Source organism: Galeopterus variegatus, unplaced genomic scaffold (assembly GCF_000696425.1).
Source record: "Galeopterus variegatus unplaced genomic scaffold, G_variegatus-3.0.2 Scaffold2197, whole genome shotgun sequence".
Lineage (NCBI taxonomy): Eukaryota > Metazoa > Chordata > Mammalia > Dermoptera > Cynocephalidae > Galeopterus > Galeopterus variegatus.
This window is the reverse complement of record NW_007728308.1, coordinates 167,274-184,786: the sequence shown is the minus strand read 5'-3', so window position 1 is coordinate 184,786 and position 17,513 is coordinate 167,274. Positions and strand designations below refer to the sequence as shown.

At 39.9% G+C, this 17,513-nt stretch overlaps 1 protein-coding gene across 1 annotated transcript in view; it reads left to right on the top strand.

The window, feature by feature from the left end:
* Positions 1–17,513, top strand: part of AR (androgen receptor) — a 165,726-nt gene that overhangs the window by 1,160 nt on the left and 147,053 nt on the right. Inside the window, exon 2 of the mRNA XM_008580900.1 lies at positions 821–1,069. Within this exon, the coding sequence (XP_008579122.1) occupies positions 821–1,069 (249 nt within the window). The remainder of the gene's footprint in view (positions 1–820; positions 1,070–17,513) is intronic.

Below are 17,513 nucleotides of genomic sequence, written 5' to 3'. Positions count from 1 at the left end.
TTTTTTTTTTTTTTTCCCCAGCAAATTAAGACTTTAGTTTGTCTGGTGAGGGAGGGAGTATTGACTGGGGAATTAATTCCTCAGGTTGGCCTGGTGCTGATGTCTCCATGGACTTGTGTGTTATTCTGCATTTCCTAGCTATTTTCTTTTATCTGTGACTTCTCCAAATTTTCTTTGTTAGCCTTAACATCTTTGTTTGGCGACTTAAGTCCAGCAATTTGTCACCTTTCTCTGTTGCTTCTGCTCTTGGAAGGTCGATAACACAATTTGGAAAAAAAAAGAGGAGAATAAGATTTTGAAAAGTATTGTTTTCTTCGCTGTTTTAAAATGTTTCTTACCAGGATTTGCATTCTACTAGGTTTTTAAGGTTTAGTTTACAGGATTTTCAAAGAGTTCATTTGATATTGCCAAGTCTTTACCCAGTTAACTTATTTATTTTTACAATGCACTGAGGAGGTTATACCGTGAGATAAAAGGTCTTCATTTTATGAAGGCAGATTTACTAGGTAGGGTTAATTTTTTTTTTTCCCTAGGGCTGTCACTAGAAAGTGGAGCCCCTCTTCTGCTATAAACTGTTCTGGGGGGGAAATGTCTGAGGTGCTTTTTGACCTACCATAATGCTAAGTGCTAAACTCAGTCACTGCAACCTTCCATCTTCTGCATGCTTATCCCCCTCACCCCCTGCCAACTTACTCACTCACCAGGGAGGAAACTAATGATTCCACATACTTGTTAAGAGATGTGTTTCTTCGAAGACAGAACCTAAAATTTTCAGGAAGTGGCTATAGAGGACAAAAAGTTATTGTCATCAGGTGTGCAGCAAACTCCAGTTGTATGGGCCGTGTGGCGGAGGTGGCAGCGGCGGGGCAAGCGAGGCAGGGGCCGTAGCCCCTTACGGCTATGCTAGGCCACCTCAGGGACTGGCGGGCCAGGAAGGAGACTTTCCCGCACCCGATGTGTGGTACCCCGGCGGCGTGGTAAGCAGAGTGCCCTATCCCAGTCCCAGCTGTGTAAAAAGCGAGATGGGCCCCTGGATGGAGAGCTACTCTGGACCTTACGGGGACATGCGGTAAGTTTCTCCTTTCAGAAATGTCCCCTTTCGGCCCAGGACGCAGAGTCACTCTGCGTTCTGAGGTATCTGGCCGCTCCTCCCACCGCGAAACGACTGCCCGTGGCAGTCTTCGTAGCAAGCCTTCTTCTTCGCAGAAAGAGCTGCCCTAAATCTGGAGCCCTCCTGGGGACTCCGTTCTGCCAAAGGTTAAACCTGAGCGCCCCAAATCCCTGCTGCGTGCTCTGGGTGCTGGTTCTTGCCTTTCTAGATTCCTTGACAACTCTCCCAGTAGCCTAGAATCCTCCCTACCTTCAGGTACTTCAGGTACCTTGGGCCCCAAACTTAAATCCGATTGCAAGTGCCACTTTCGGAGATAAAACCCTTAGGCCCTCCACTCCTTTTTCCCTCCCCTCCTCAAGGTCCCAGAACCTCGATCAGAAATACAGGCAATTTCTCCTCTTCAGGTCTGTTAGGGTTTGCCTTTCAGCCTGTGGCGGGTTAGAGGCAAAGAGACTAGCCCAAGAGATTCTCAGCCCGCCTCCTCCAAAGAGATAAAATGGAACCCCCGGTTAGGGAAAGAAAGTGGTCTCTGGATGCTGAGGGTCGCTGTGTGAAGGTGGGACCTTCCTTCCCTGGAAAAAATTGGAGACTTGCTCCAGGGTTGGAGGTCAGCGGAGAGAGAATCCAACCAGGCACTTTTAGAGCAGGCAGAGGGGAACTTTCTTGGTAGAGACTGGGCAGGATTTGCCCTCACAAGTTTCTGAGCGTTGGTCAACTATGTTGGAAGTAGTCGCTTGGGTTGATTTTCTCTTTCAAAGTTTCTTTGTGGGGTTATAACAGATTCACAGCCCCCTAATTCAGGTTTGCATCAGATCTGTAAAGAGGACAATATTATTTTAATGAACAATTTAACTAGGCTTAAGTTGGACATACAAAAGTATTGGAAAAATATTTTTGTAAGGCATTTCCTGCTATTCCAGTGTGCTCAGAAATCTGCACTGAGGAGGGAGGAGTGAGGCTCTTCATTATATTCTTTAACTTTAAGGACATGCTTGCATTTTAAAACATGAGTTCTAACAAATTGAGTAAGAACTGTTAGTGACCTATCAGCTATAATCTTGCCCCGGAATTTCAATTATGACATGAGAAAAGTGGCAGGCAGTTTCATCTTACATATTAAAAATTCTTACTGCAGTTGCTGAGCTTCTTGAAGACCATGTTAAAGATTTTTTTTTTTTTTTCCCCAGCAAATTAAGACTTTAGTTTGTCTGGTGAGGGAGGGAGTATTGACTGGGGAATTAATTCCTCAGGTTGGCCTGGTGCTGATGTCTCCATGGACTTGTGTGTTATTCTGCATTTCCTAGCTATTTTCTTTTATCTGTGACTTCTCCAAATTTTCTTTGTTAGCCTTAACATCTTTGTTTGGCGACTTAAGTCCAGCAATTTGTCACCTTTCTCTGTTGCTTCTGCTCTTGGAAGGTCGATAACACAATTTGGAAAAAAAAAGAGGAGAATAAGATTTTGAAAAGTATTGTTTTCTTCGCTGTTTTAAAATGTTTCTTACCAGGATTTGCATTCTACTAGGTTTTTAAGGTTTAGTTTACAGGATTTTCAAAGAGTTCATTTGATATTGCCAAGTCTTTACCCAGTTAACTTATTTATTTTTACAATGCACTGAGGAGGTTATACCGTGAGATAAAAGGTCTTCATTTTATGAAGGCAGATTTACTAGGTAGGGTTAATTTTTTTTTTTCCCTAGGGCTGTCACTAGAAAGTGGAGCCCCTCTTCTGCTATAAACTGTTCTGGGGGGGAAATGTCTGAGGTGCTTTTTGACCTACCATAATGCTAAGTGCTAAACTCAGTCACTGCAACCTTCCATCTTCTGCATGCTTATCCCCCTCACCCCCTGCCAACTTACTCACTCACCAGGGAGGAAACTAATGATTCCACATACTTGTTAAGAGATGTGTTTCTTCGAAGACAGAACCTAAAATTTTCAGGAAGTGGCTATAGAGGACAAAAAGTTATTGTCATCAGGTGTGCAGCAAACTTGGTGATTTTATTCCAGGTCTTAATGGAAAAACTTCTTTATTAGGAAGACCGTCATACCTTGATGCCTCTTTAACACTCTGTTTAAATTAATGACCTCAATTAGTAAGAATTTATCAGTACCCAAAGAAAGTACAAGATTATTTGATCTTTCTTGGCTTATGACTGCTGCACTGGTTATGAGGAGTTTAGTGAAAAAGACAACTGGTGTTCCTTTCTCACAGGTTGGCAAAGAATTTTCATTTCTAGGATATAGAAAATCCTTGAGTCAGTTTACTGAAAATTAATCAATTTTCTCAAAATGCAACCAATCCCCAGTCTAAAAATTGATATATTTTCTTTCTTACTTTTTTTTTTCCTCTCTCACTTTGCAGGAGCACAGTTTGGTGAAAGGGGAGGGGTTTTTAAGTGAAAGCCAGAAGTCTCTCTCTCTGTATTGCATACATTAGTTGCCAACTTTGAGTTAAAAATCTCAGAATTCTAGAGAATTCCGGTAACCTGTTGAGTTTCTCCCTTTCCCAGTTGTGTGTGTGTGTTTATGCCCATGGGTTAATTGTGTGGAGGGATTTTTTTTTTTTAACTTTAGTAACATCTGCAATAACTATGTTCTTACGCATCTACCATGTTTCTGCAGAGAGAAAGAGGGAGGCTGAAGGGCTGAAGGTGGTCCTTTTAAAATTTTTTTAACTTAATTTAGCATGTGGTTTGAGCAGAGGAATAATAAAAAGTGATGGAGCTTGTGTGCAACCCTGATGATATTTTATAGAGCTGTCTTCTCTCAGAGATCAAACAAGACTACAACTTCACTAATTGACCACTGGCCCACTTAACAGAAGTAGGGCCCCTCGTATCCCAGCAAGCAGCACAATAATGTGGCAAACATTTATTATTGGAAGTTGGGGCCCAAGGGAGCCTGTACAGCAATCAGAGTTGGGGTTTAGAGAAATTATCCAGATACAAAAAGAACATTTTAATTTTTCTCTTGGTGTTTGTTCTGGTCTCCATAATTGGTAGTATTTTAGTAGTGCCTTGAGATTGGTGAGTCCTGCCTTTATCTATTTATTTATTTATTTTTTTGAAATAAGGCATTTTAAGTCCTTCCCTTTTCCATCTCTTCTCTCTTCCCCATGTACGTGCAATTTTTTTTTTTTTTTTTTTTTTTTTTTTTTTTTTTTTTTTTTTTACTATCTTATAAGGAGCAGGTTATCTGTTTGGTGAAGAATTTTGCTTTGGGACCAAGTCATACTGATGCTTTCTGTCCGTAGGCTTTGAGGGTCAGTATGTTGGGAAGAAGCATCTTTTCTCTGTGGTCAGCAAATATCTGGCGAGTTCTGTCTGGGTCCCAATAGCCAGAACCTAAGGACCAAATAGCCACAGTGGGTGGCACCTCATTTGGAAGTATCCACAGAATGTAGCAATGGAAGGCCCCCTCTTTCTTGTCCAGAGAGTATTCTCTCTCAGCTCAGCCAAAGGTTAACGGCGGTGAGAGAGATTTTCGAAGAAGCTTGCAGCTTTCCAATTGCAGGGTCACTTTGGAGTGTTTTCTTAACAGTGCTAATTTTACCTCATCAGACTTTCATTCTTTGAGCCGTAAACTTTGAAATAACATATTGAATCTGCTGGCGCACTTAATTTTCTTTGTTAAGTGTTTTTCCTCCTCGTAGTAATTTTCTCGTCTGGCGTAGATGTTCTCATTAAAAAAAAAAAAAGACTTATTTGGTCTCTTGACTCGTACGTGTACTGTGTCTGCTTTTGGTGGGATTATGTGAGTTGGAATTAGAGATATGAACAATTTTATTATTGTTATTTTTAATGATGATAAAGGCCAAAAGCTTCATTCGGAACACTGCTTATGCAGGGAGCAGAATGCGGGCTGGGCGTGGCAAAGCAAGGGGCTTATTTTATAGCTAAACCTGAAATCATGATTCTGAAAAATAAAAAGCAAACAAAAATCAAGTTTTATGAGGTTGGTTGGACAGGGAAGAAGAAATCTCTCCCCACCCCCCACCTCCACCATTTTCTCTTTGTCTGCAGCTTCCTCAAGTGCCGCCTGTCCCTGGTTTTCTTTTATTCCACTCCTTTCAGGCTTTTGACATTGAAATATAGACTTTTCTTTCTACTTCTCAGGATGTTTTCCTCATTACACCTGTGGCATGCTGCTGGAGAATTTCTTTTTAAAAAAAAATCTGGAGAGTAACAGATCAGATCAACCCAAGCATCCCTCTCTTAAGACTAGATGACATGAGGGGATTGCAAAACGAATAGCCAGGCTTTTTAAACTTGAGGTTAGAGCCTGATTCAACAGTTGCTGAGGGAGCTAAACTAGATGGCTTGAGGACTTGGCAATTTAATGAAGTATTTTGTCAGCTGCTGTCTCCATCTCTCTCTAGATCTCTGTCTCTTTCCATCTACTGGCCCTGTTGGCAACCTTCTCTGAAAGCCTGAGAATAACTAGACCCTCTCCCTTCCCTGACAGCTCTATCTGGGTCAGGCCTCAACAGTGCTGTCACAAGCAGTACCTAATCTACATATATGGGCGCTCGCTGAAAGTGTCAGCTGGCCTAATCTGCTTAGGCTACATGTAAGTTAATCATTTGAAAACAAAGAAAGATATTAAAGAAATTATTCTACCTCAGACTTCCTCTGCCAGCATTCTACCAAGTTCTGGAATGTTAAATTCAGAGTAAGTTATCCTCATCCTAAAACCAGAGCTGACTTTTTTTTAATTGTTTGCAAAGTTCTGTACAGTTGAGCTTCTCATTGGTTGCCCTTCCTCATATGGAAGAGAATGATGAGATCTCATATTTACATAGCACCTTTTTCAAAGAAAAGACCCGGTGTTTTTTAATTTATTCACTAGCACTCATGTATGTTTGAGTAGACCAGGAGGGTGCTTAGTTGAGGGGGTAGAAATAGTTGCATTTTCTGTACAGTGTGGGGAAACCTCTGTAGGGCAGCACTCCCCAGCTTTTTCTTTTTGAAGCTTCCCACGTGACAGATAATGCTTTAGATTGTTGCTCAGTAAGGGCTACTTTCAGTGGCTGCTGTGTAGAGATGATAGTCCTCAAATTGTTGTTTCCACACTCATGGGTAATGTCACTCCTTCTCTCTCATACCTATTCTTGCTGCCAACCTGCAAGCCACACCAAGGTTGAGGATGGTTCATCTAGATAAATTCATATCATTAAAGTGTTGGTCACTTGAGGATGCTGTCAATTTAGATCACGTAGTACCTGAGTTTTAGTTTTCAAATACAGCTTCATTGAGACATAATTCGCAATCCATATAATTCAACCACTTAAAGTGTGCAGTTCAAGGGTTTTTAAGTTTATTCAATTTAATCACCCCAAAACAAAACCCAGTGCCCCTTAGCAGTCACTCCCCTACACTCACCCAATCCTGAACAACCATTAATCTACTTTTTGTCTTTATGGATTTACTTGTTCTAACATTTTATATGAATGGAGTCATGCAATATATGATCTTTTGTGACTAGGTTCTTTTATGTAGAATAATGTTTTCAAGGTTCATCCATGTTAAAGCACATATCAATATTTTATTATTTTTATAGTTGCATAATGTTCTATTATATGGATATACCACATTTTATCTATCCATTCATCAGTTGATGGACATTAGGGTTGTTTCTACCTTTTGGCTATTATGAGTAATACTTCTGTGAACATTCATGGTTTTTTGTGGACATGTGTTTTTAGTTCTTTTGAGTAAACACAAATGAGTGAAATTTCTGGGTCGTATGGTACATGTGTTTAACCTTTTGAGGAACTGCCCAACTGTTTTCAAAAGTGACTGCACTATTTTACAGTCCCACCAGCAATGTACGAGGGTTCCTTTTTCTCCACATCCTTGCCAGCACTTGTTATCTGTCTTTTTAATTGTACCCATCCTAGTGGGTGAAGTGGTGTCTCATTGTGGTTTTGATTTGCATTTCCCTAATGGCTAATAATGTTTAGCATCTTTTTATGTGAGTTTTGGCTGTTTGTATACCTTCTTTGGAGAAATGTTCAGATCCTTTGTTCATTTTTTAGTTGAGTTATTTTTCTTTTTTATTATTGAGCTGTAAGAGCTATAATATTCTGGATACAAGTCCTTTAACAGATTATGATTTGTGAATTTTTCTCCCATTCTGTGGGTTATCTTCTCATTTTCTTTATGGTATCCACTGAAGCACATAAGTTTTTAAGTTTGATGAAGTCCAATTTATCTATTTTTTTCTTTCTTTTTCGGCTTATGATTTTGGTGTCATATCCAAGAAGTCTTTGCCTAATCCAATGTCACAAAGAATTACACCAGTGTTTCCTTCTAAGAGTTTGATAGTCTCAGCTGTTTACATTTAGGTCTTTGATCAATTTTGATTTGATGTTTATATGTTATGTGAGGTAGGTGTTCAACTTCATTCTTTTGCATGTAGATATCTAGTCATCATGGCGTATTTGTTGAATCTTTCCCTGTTTAACTGTCTTAGCACCCTTTGTGTAAAATCATTTGACTCTAAATGTGAGGGTATATTTCTGGACTCTTAACTATGTTTCATTGGTTTATATATCTATCTTTATGCCAGTACCACACTGTCTTGATTACAGTAGGTTTTTAGTAAGTTTTGAAATAAGGAAGTGTGGGTCTTCCAAGTTTGTTCTTTTTTTTTCAAGATTGTTTTGGCTATTGTGGGTCCCTTGAGTTTTCATATGAGTGGGATCAGCTTGTGAATTTCTACAAAGAAGTCAGCTGGGATTCTGAGAGGGGCTGTGTTGAATCTGTAGATCAATTTGAGGAATATTGCTGTCTTAACAATGATAAGTCTTCTCCTCTATGAATGTGGGATGTCTTTTCATTTATTTAGGTCTTCTTTACTTTTCTCAACAATGTTTTGTAGTTTTCATAGCATAAATTTTGTGCCTTTTTTGTTAAATTTATTCCTAAGTATTTTATTTTCTTGACTCTATCATGAATGACATTGTTTTCTTCCTTTACTTTTCAGATTGTTCATTGCCAGTGTATAAAAAATATAATTGATTTTTGCATATTGATTTTGTATCCTGCAATCTTGCTGAAAATACTTGAGTTATTAATATCCCTGAGAGTTAAGGGGCAGAGGGTTTCTGCTGCTGCCCTGAAAATTAAAGCATATTTCATTTCATCCTGTACGAAGGCTGCATAGGAATACTGTTCTCAGTTTTACTCATCTGTGAATTAGAACTGGTAATTCCATCACCTTCCTGAACAGGAGAATGTTTCTAAATTTTCAGCTCTTTAGAGAACAGCAGGAAAGAAGCCAAATAAAGTTTTTTTTTCTTTTTGTAGAATTTGGATTTGGGAACTATTAGCAAGTGGATGAGGAATAGTAATTATTTCTGTATAGAAAATGAACATGAAGAGGTAACACATGAAAACTATGCCACAGAAATCACCAGCTATACTTGGCTTATGTTTAGATTTGTTTAAGTAGATGAAATCATAATTTTATGTTTTTATATGTTGTCCTTTAGATAAAGTAAATACCACCGCTTCTTCTGATATGCATTTTTAAATGGGGAGATAGTTCATTTACTTTCATATAATTTAGATTCTTTTCAGGGATGTACTCCAAAGCCACGAAGCAAAGATATAATTCACCTATACAGGGACTGAACTTTGGCTTTGTTAACACTCTAGGCTAGGGGACAAAGCTAATCAGCTACAGCTGTAGTGTCCTGATCATGGTAAGTGAACTGCAAGCCACCAACAAGAGGTCCTATTGTGACCTAATAGCTGGCTTTAGAGATTGCCCTAATAAAGTGATTTTTTTAAAAAGAATATGTCAATCAGCCACTTTTCATTAAGCATCTACTATGTGCCCAGTGTATGCTAGGGGGAGATCAGGGAAAGAGTACACAATTCCTAAAAAATCTTGTGGTGACTGCTTTTAAGCAGCTTTTAGCCATTGAAAAAAAAGGGGGGGAGGCAGCACCATAATGCCAGTATGATGAGATGCTGGATTGTATGGTACAAATTTTTTTAAATGTAAGAATGTAGGCATTCAAAAAAGAAATGGATCAATATAAGTTGAATTGATCAATATTACTCATGGCTGCCTCTAATCCCTTATGGAAGTAGGTGGGGGCATGACTGAACACAAGCAGTAGATTATAGGTCCTGATGGATATTTCAAACAATAGGAGGTGGTACCTCTGGAAAGACAATGAAGAGTAAACTGGAGCAAGAGGTTGAAATCTGTTACTGTTTATTCAACAGTGCCACCCCAGTCAAGTTAGTAACTAGTTTCTTCCTCAATTTCTTTGGCTATGTTATTGTACTTGCTGGGAATATGTTTTCATGTCTTTGGACAAATCTGTCAAATAATAGAAATGAGTTAAAATTGAGGATGATTAATGGGTCTGAGTTCGGCGTGAGAGCCAATGAAGGTGCTCAGTGTTGTGGTCAGATCAAAAATTGTTTTTCTGCTCTCAAGGTTTCCATTGATCCTGGTGGCTTGCTTTGAGGTTCTGTATAAATAGAGTTTTAGGGTGTTGGTATAGGGATGGAAGCCATAATCACAAATCAAACAATTCTGTGAGTAATGGGTGCGTGACAATATTTTCTTATAAAGGCTTTGCTGAATTGGAAAATGTAGTTTTGTGAAATGGCCCACCATGGGCTCTGTTCTCTGCAGGTTTAGTCTATTCCTTGCTTGTGGAAGTGTAGTCCCACTATCTGGCCACTAGGGGGACGGCAAGTGTCCTGCAGCAGGATTTCCCTGGCAGTGGTCAGCCGCCTTTGGTGGTTTCAACACACAGCCAAGGCCCTATCACAGGATAACTTGAACCAGAACCACCTAGCTCCAGACAATAAATATGCTACCGTGGTACTTAGTATTTCATCTGCAATGTTCTTTCCAGAAGTGCCAAACATTTTTAGTAACACTATTTGACTCTTTGATACCATTTTCTGCATGTGGGGCAGGAAACAGAGACATTAGATATATTCCAGTAGCACTTTACAGCTTACAAAGCAGTTTTATATTCCATTATTGCATTTCATTCTCATTTCTGCCCTGTACAAGTAGCCAGGGCTTAGAGTATTATAATACTATTTATACTATTATAGTAATGTTATTTCTGTTGTACTCAGAGAGGTTAGGTAACATGCCTGCAGTCAAACAGCTTCAAAGTGTCAGAGCTGGGAAGTTAGTCCCACTCTTTCTTCCCCAAATCCTATGTTTCTGCATTTATCCCACAGCTTTTTTTTTTTTTTTTTTACCTCATAGACAAGAAAGAGGAGATTCAGGGAGGCAAAGGAGCCACAACTGGTATCAATAGTAGAAACTGGTGAAACTCAAGGATTCTAGATCTCTTACCCACCCACCAGACTGATGGATTGAGTTGTGTGGCAGTAACTGCCATCCTACTTTCCAGACAAATACTTATTGAGCATTTACTAAATGCCAAATTCTGTACTATGCACTGATGATGTAGCAATGAATAAGGCAGACAAAATCCCTCATTGGAGTTGATAGTTTAGTGAAGGGAGACATGTAGAATATATCAGAGGGTGTTAAGTGTCATGAAGAATAACTTGGCAGAGTGTGAGGCATAGAGATAGGACGGAGGGTCTACTGTATATTTGATGGTCAGGGAAGGCCCTACTGAGAAACTAACATTTGATCAAAAGACCTGAAGGAAATGAGGAAGTGAGCTATATGGATATCTGGGGTTAGAATATTCTAGACATAGGGAACCACAGGCACAAAGGGCCTGAGGCAGGAGCATACGTGGTGTGACGAAGAACAGCAAGGACATCCATATGACTGATTTAAGTAAGTGGGAAGAGAAAGGAGATGAGATCAGAGTTAATGAGGGGCATCACAAGTCATTTTTAGGACTTTGGTTTTTACTCTGAGATGTGGAGCATTGTAAGGTTTTGAGTAATGTAACACGATCTGACATACTTCAACAGGAGACATTTTCTTCATAACATCTATCACTCTCTGATGTATTATACATTTGTTTGTTTATTTACTGTCTGTGTGGAGAAGAGACTTGGGAGCAAGAAGGAAGCAGGCTACTGCAGTGATCCGGGTGAGACATGATGGTGGCTCAGACTAAAGTGGTACTGGTGGAGGAGAGAAGTGGTGGCTGGATTTTAGATGTGTTTTGATGATAGAGCCAATAGCATTTACCGACAGATTGGATATTCATTGTAAGAGAGAGAGAGAGAGAGGAGAGGAGAAACGATGATAGCCAAATTTTTGGTCTGAGCAACTGGAGAAATGAGATTGCCCTTTACTGAGATAGTAAGCATGTATGTACTGAGCTGTATGTAGAACAGGTGCATGGGGCAGGGTGGGAATGAAGAGTTTATTTGGGGCACATAAAGTTTGAGTTATTTGGTGAACATCTTGATGACTCCTTCTCAGTCAGTTTTCATTCCATGTTCTTAGCTTTTCTGCTCTTCAAGGAGATTAAAAAGGACCTTAGCGATCACTTAGTCCATCAGTGCTCTTTCCCCTCTTCTCTTTTACTTTATAGAAGCCTAGAGAAGGGTAGGGATTTGTCCAAGGTGAAACAACAAGGTGGCAATAGAACTAGGGCACTAACTCAGTTCTCTTGGATTTCATTCAGCTCAGTGGTTCTTTTCTCAGTGTTATTCTGAGACCTCATTTGGGGGACAAAGTGAACGTTTTTTCTTGCATAAACCTTAAACCAGGCAATTAAACAAAAAAGTGAACTAAAAACTGGAAAACCACACAAATTGGCTGCTGCCCTCGATCAAACTGAAATATTACTCTGTTTTGACTGAACCACATACCAAAATAATTTATCCCTGAAAAACACAGTAAGCAGACTTTTCAAGGCTACTGAGCTTTATCAAAGCTGGAGCCTACAAGGAACCTGAACAGAAATGGCCTGAAATTGTAGGATATTAGAGTTCATGGAACCCAAGAGACTATCTTGCCCAGCTAGCTCTTTTTATAGGTGAGGTGCCTGAGGAAAGAGTCTTGGCCAGGGTCACACAACAAGCTAGTTAGTGCCTGAGCCTAGTCAGAACCTGTTCTGAGGGTTAGCTGTTTGCTGCTTCCTTGCAAACATCTATATTAGAAAAGTGATTTCATACTCAGAACAAAGAATTATAATAGTAGCGATAATAATGCTCACACTTACTGAGTGTTTGCTGTGTGCCAAACTTTGGCACCTTACATAGATGAATTCATTTAATTCTCACGTCAACCTTTCAAAGTAAGCCCATAGAGGTTAAGTAACTTGCCCAAGGGTCACACAGCTTGGAAGTAGCAGAATTTGTGTGCACTCCAGGAAGTCTGGCTTATAACCAATAGGTTCTAACCACTGTGATATACCAGCAGCTTCTTGGATTACCCAGCCATTCACCTTTACTATCCAAAAGATTGGTGACTGAAGTGACTTCATTATGCACTTCTCATATTATAGTCCACTGATCCTCACCAAATAGCTGAGTGACCTGAAGGCTGAAGGTTAAAGTGGGATTGGAGGGATGGAAAGGGGTGCTGAGAAGTTGAAAATTTGTGACAGGAATTGGAAAGCAGGACTATAGGAATTATTGAAAAGGGCCTAAGGTACCCAAGGTGGTTGAAAATCTCAAAGCCCCCTACAAACCTGGGCAATTCAAATTCCTATTTATGGAGAGATATCCAGGGAAGAAAAAGAAAATAGCTAACTTTTTTGGAGTCAGGAACTGTTTTATGTACTTTACATGTGTTAATTCATTTAACCCTTAAAAAAGCCCCTTGAGGTTGGTATAATTATCATTCCCGTGTTGCAGATGAAGAAACAGGCACAGAGCAATTCAGTAACAAACCTAAAGTTATAAAGTAAGTAAGTGGAAGAGCCTATATTAGAATTCAGTCAGTCCATCTCCACAACTTATCTTCTTTTCTATTACATTTAGGGAAAGAGGTGCTACTCATAGTATAGAAAGTTCGTAAAATGCATAAACATCGTGCCTGAACTTCAAACATTGAGCAACTATTATCCTTAACACACACCAGCTTCTTTTTAAAACTCTTAAAAGGAACAATACTTATCCAAGGTCACATGGTGAGTAAATAGCAGAACCTAAGCTTGAACTTGAGACTCCAGACTTCTAGACCTCTTTCCGCTCTATCACTCTGGCTCCCTTCTCACACTGCCTTGTCTCCCTCCATTTCTCCTTCTGTATTGCCCTGCCCTTCACCTTTTTCTTTAATTAGCTATCTCCACCAATAAGATTGGACAGCGAATTGGTGGAATGAACAGAGTCCATCTCCTTCCAGAGACTGGACAATAGAAACGAAATGTGAGGAAAAAAGGTCAACATATGGGATTTACACTAAATAAGAAAAAGGAACTTTTGAGTACCAACAAGATGCTACTTCCATCCTTCTAGGGACAAATAAGTTGTGCAGGATTCCACAGAAAGTCATGAATGTGGTTGTTGGTTAATAATTTTGTTACTGTGGAAATGGAAGCAGACTACTGCAAAATTCTGCCTCTCTCAAGGTTTTCTTTTAGAAGGTGCAATCATGCCATTCACATAACTAACTACTTAGGCATTTCTTTTGAAAATTGGCAGTGCATAAGAGAAAGCATCTTTTCAAACTCGTCATCCTGGACCACCTCTTTGAAGCATTGTCCAGCCTCTAATTAGATGAGGAGATTGCATAAACCAAGAGTTGAAAGTACAGATGGAAGTACTTGACATTCGATGTTTGGGTGCAGAAAGGATTCCAACACATGTTTTGGGTCTTTTTATTCTGCCCACCCCACCTTCCCTTTCATCTTTGTTTAAAAACCAAGGTAAGGGGGCCGGCCCGGTGGCGCACTGCTACAGTGCGCTGCTTGGGAGCGCGGTGGCGCTCCCGTCAAGGGTTCGGATCCCACATACAGACCGGTTCCAGCTCACTGGCTGAGCGAGGTGTGGGAGCAACACCGAGGGTTGCGATCCCGTTGCCGGTCCCGGTCCGGTACGGGCGCGACACTGAGGGTTGTGATCCGTTGCCAGACATGAAAAAAGACAAAAAGGAAAAAAAAAAAAAAAACCAAGGTAAGGCTAGCTAGTGTGTAGTCTGTGGGAGTTTCCAGTTGTTCACCTGAGAAATCTGTTTCATCGGCCTTTTAAATAAAAAAGACCAAATGTGACTGAGATATTTCAGTCACCAACTGTCTAATAATAGACCAAAAATCTTAACGATGCTCATATTTTCAGATGGTATGTTGTTTGCTTTGGACATTTGCTGTGTCTCGCTGAGGTGCTAGATTGACTCAAAATATGATAGATCAGATGTGGAATTGAACAGGGTGGACTCTTTTCTGGGGACACCTTTACCCTTCCAGGTTCAGAGTTCCCCACCAGAGATGACCCCACCGTGTCTGGGAAAAGCGAAGGTGTAGGCTTTGGGAATTAGGGTGGTAAAGGGATGTGTTGTTTCCCAAAGCCTTCTCAGTCATTCCCTCTACCTGAGTTCAGATCTTTATCATTTGCCTGGATTAGTAGCTTCATGTTCTCTCTCTCCAACTCTCTCTGCTACTCTCTAATTCATATTGTATTCATGCCACCAGACCTTCCCAAAGTTTAGCTCCAATTTTATCAGTATTCTGCTTTAAACATCCTTTAGTCTATAAGCTCCTTGAGGCCTGTTGGATCCCTAATTTATTCCCCTATTCTCAGTACTTAACACAGAGGAAGGCTTGCTGAATAGTTATGTAATGCACAATTAAAATTTTAGCTCCTCTCCATGTGCTTATATGTTAAAGTCCAAATTCTTTAAGTCTGATATTTAAGTCTCTTTATGATCTCGCTTATTTTTCCAGCTTGAAGTCCTTTACAAAAGTCTTTAAAAAGTCCCTTGCAAAAGTCTTAATATCCAGCCAAGTGGATCTAGTCACTGTCACTTTAAACTGTCTTCACTCCTTTATTCTTTGAACTTGTTGTTTTTCCTATCATCCCTTTGGCCTTTTCCTATTATCCTTTTTCCTATTATCCCTTTTCCTATTATCCCTATTCTTATTATCCCTTTGGCTTCTAAAGCTATTCCAATTTTAATACTATCTGTTCTTTTAAGCTTAGCTCAAATATAGCCTACTAACAAATGAATGTTCTCATCCCTCCAATCCAAGGGAAGTGATCTCTATGACATGATATGGTTAAAAGAATGTTGGCTTCAGTTTCCTCATCTGTAATCAGGGCTAGAAATCTCTAGCTTATATGATTGGGGGGGAGGATCAAATGAGACAACGGATGTTTGGCACAAGCCAAGAGCCAGTGTTTAATATCTTTTAGATTTATCCCTTTCTTCCCTCTCCAATAGCATGTAGTCCCTTAAATTATGATTATTTACGTGTATGTCTGATACATCCTTTTAAATATCTTTCTGTTTTAGGGCAAAGGTTTTTTCTTGGATATCTCTGTATAAGATCTCCAAAACACATAGCTTAGAGTGCGTTCCATAGTATTTATTAAGTGATTCTGAGTCAACAGTATTAAATGACTGCCAAAAACAACTGATGGATCATAAGGTCCATTAATAGATATATGGGATTCAGAATAAAGGAGGTAATTGTCCTGCTCTGTTAAATTCTGGTCAGCCATATTTGCAATGTGGTGTTCAACTGCAGTGTTCATGTGGCATCTCCTTTTATAAAGCATAGAGGAGCTGAGATGCTGGGTTATAACCATATTTATATAGTAAGGGCAGTAAGGAGCAGTGGACATATTGTCTCAATATATCTGAAGGATAGTCATGGAGTAAAGAAGTTAGATGTTTTTCTGTAGTACCCCAAAGGACAAAACCAATCAGGGCAGATTACGGTTCAGTAAAAGAAAAATATTTTCTCAGAATGGTTTCACCCTACGTCAGAATTTGCCAGCATGGACCAGATGAGTTTTGTTAGGCCTATAAAATGTGCCTTTGTGTATGTGTATTTATAGAATTACTTGCTAACATTTCACATAAAAATTCAGATTTCCACTTTTGGGAATGAAGATCTGGCAATGCTGGGCCTTCATTCCTGTGTGACAATGACCAGCTGAAGGTGAAAAGAAGCTGCTCCTCTGGATGGGGCATATGCTTTCCAGTTTGCCCAGGTACCAGTAACCTGCTTTATTCACTTAAGTTACCTGCTTGACTCTTCCAGGCACTTGAGTTTGCTTCCCCTGTCAGATCAGGGATCTAGGCAAATCTTGAGACCTTCCTTACTCCAAGGGCTTTTGCTCCTCATATAGGAGGGGCTAAAGAAAAGTACAAGGGGCCCCACAATCAGATCAGACCTGGCCTTTAATTCTGGCACAGTCATTTACCATCTGTATGCCCTTGGGTGAGTAACTTAACCTCTTTGAGCCTCAAGTTCTTCTTCATCTGTAGAACGCTCTTTTTACAGTGTTATTGTGAAAATTAAATAAAACAACTTAAGTAAAGGGCATGGCACTTAGTAGGTGCTGAAGTATTAGTTCCCATATTCTTATTTATCACATCCTATCTATTTGTCTAGTGGCAGGTTCATATAAGTAGTAAATTCATTGTCACTGAAAGCATTCAAGAAGAGGCTAGACCTGTTGGTAACCAAATATAGGGCAGAGGTTTGAACTCACAGTAGATGATTTCTACAGTCACTTCCTAACAGTTTAAAAGCATATTAATGACTCCAGAATACCCATCTGTATAATTTTAGACATACCTTGTGTAGTTAAGGATTTTTCATAAATATCAGAGAGGCTGAAGGGCTTTTGGAAAAGAAGCTGAGATCAGGGCTTAAATATAATGTGTTGACTGACTTTCAGGCATAGATTTTGGCATCTGACAGAGTTTGGTTTAAATCCTGGGTCTGACTCTTAATAGCTGTGAGTTCAGGGCCACTTCATCTCTCCATGTTTCAGTTTCCTGATTTCTAAAATGAAGATACTAATACTTCCCTCACTGGGATTTTGTGAAGATAAGTGATAGAATGAATGTAAAACATCTAGCCCGGTGCCTGGCCCATAGTAAAGGCTTGATAAATGGTACTTATCATCATCATCATCATTGTTATTATTATATCAGAGAAGCAGAACTTGGGAGAATGCTAGACTCTGGCTGAAGTGCATGGACTTTTCCCCAGGCCACTGTTGCCCAGCCCTCCCTTCCACAAAACTCCAAGTCTCTAAAATGCCTTGGCTGGAATGTAAGAGTGAGGTCATTGCAGATAGCGGGGAGTGTGATTTGCTTTGGTAATGCAAGTGATTATGTTACTTCCCTCAGCCCAGCTGCAGTCTTTTACTAGTTGATGCTTGCTTCAAAGTGCAAGACTGAGTTGGTCTGAGAAGAGAGAGAGAAAGTAAGAAGACCCCTCTTCTCAGCCAGAGGTCATGGTCCTTTACAGGGAACAAAATGACCCAGTGTAATATCTGGGCCCTTGGTGAGTTTGG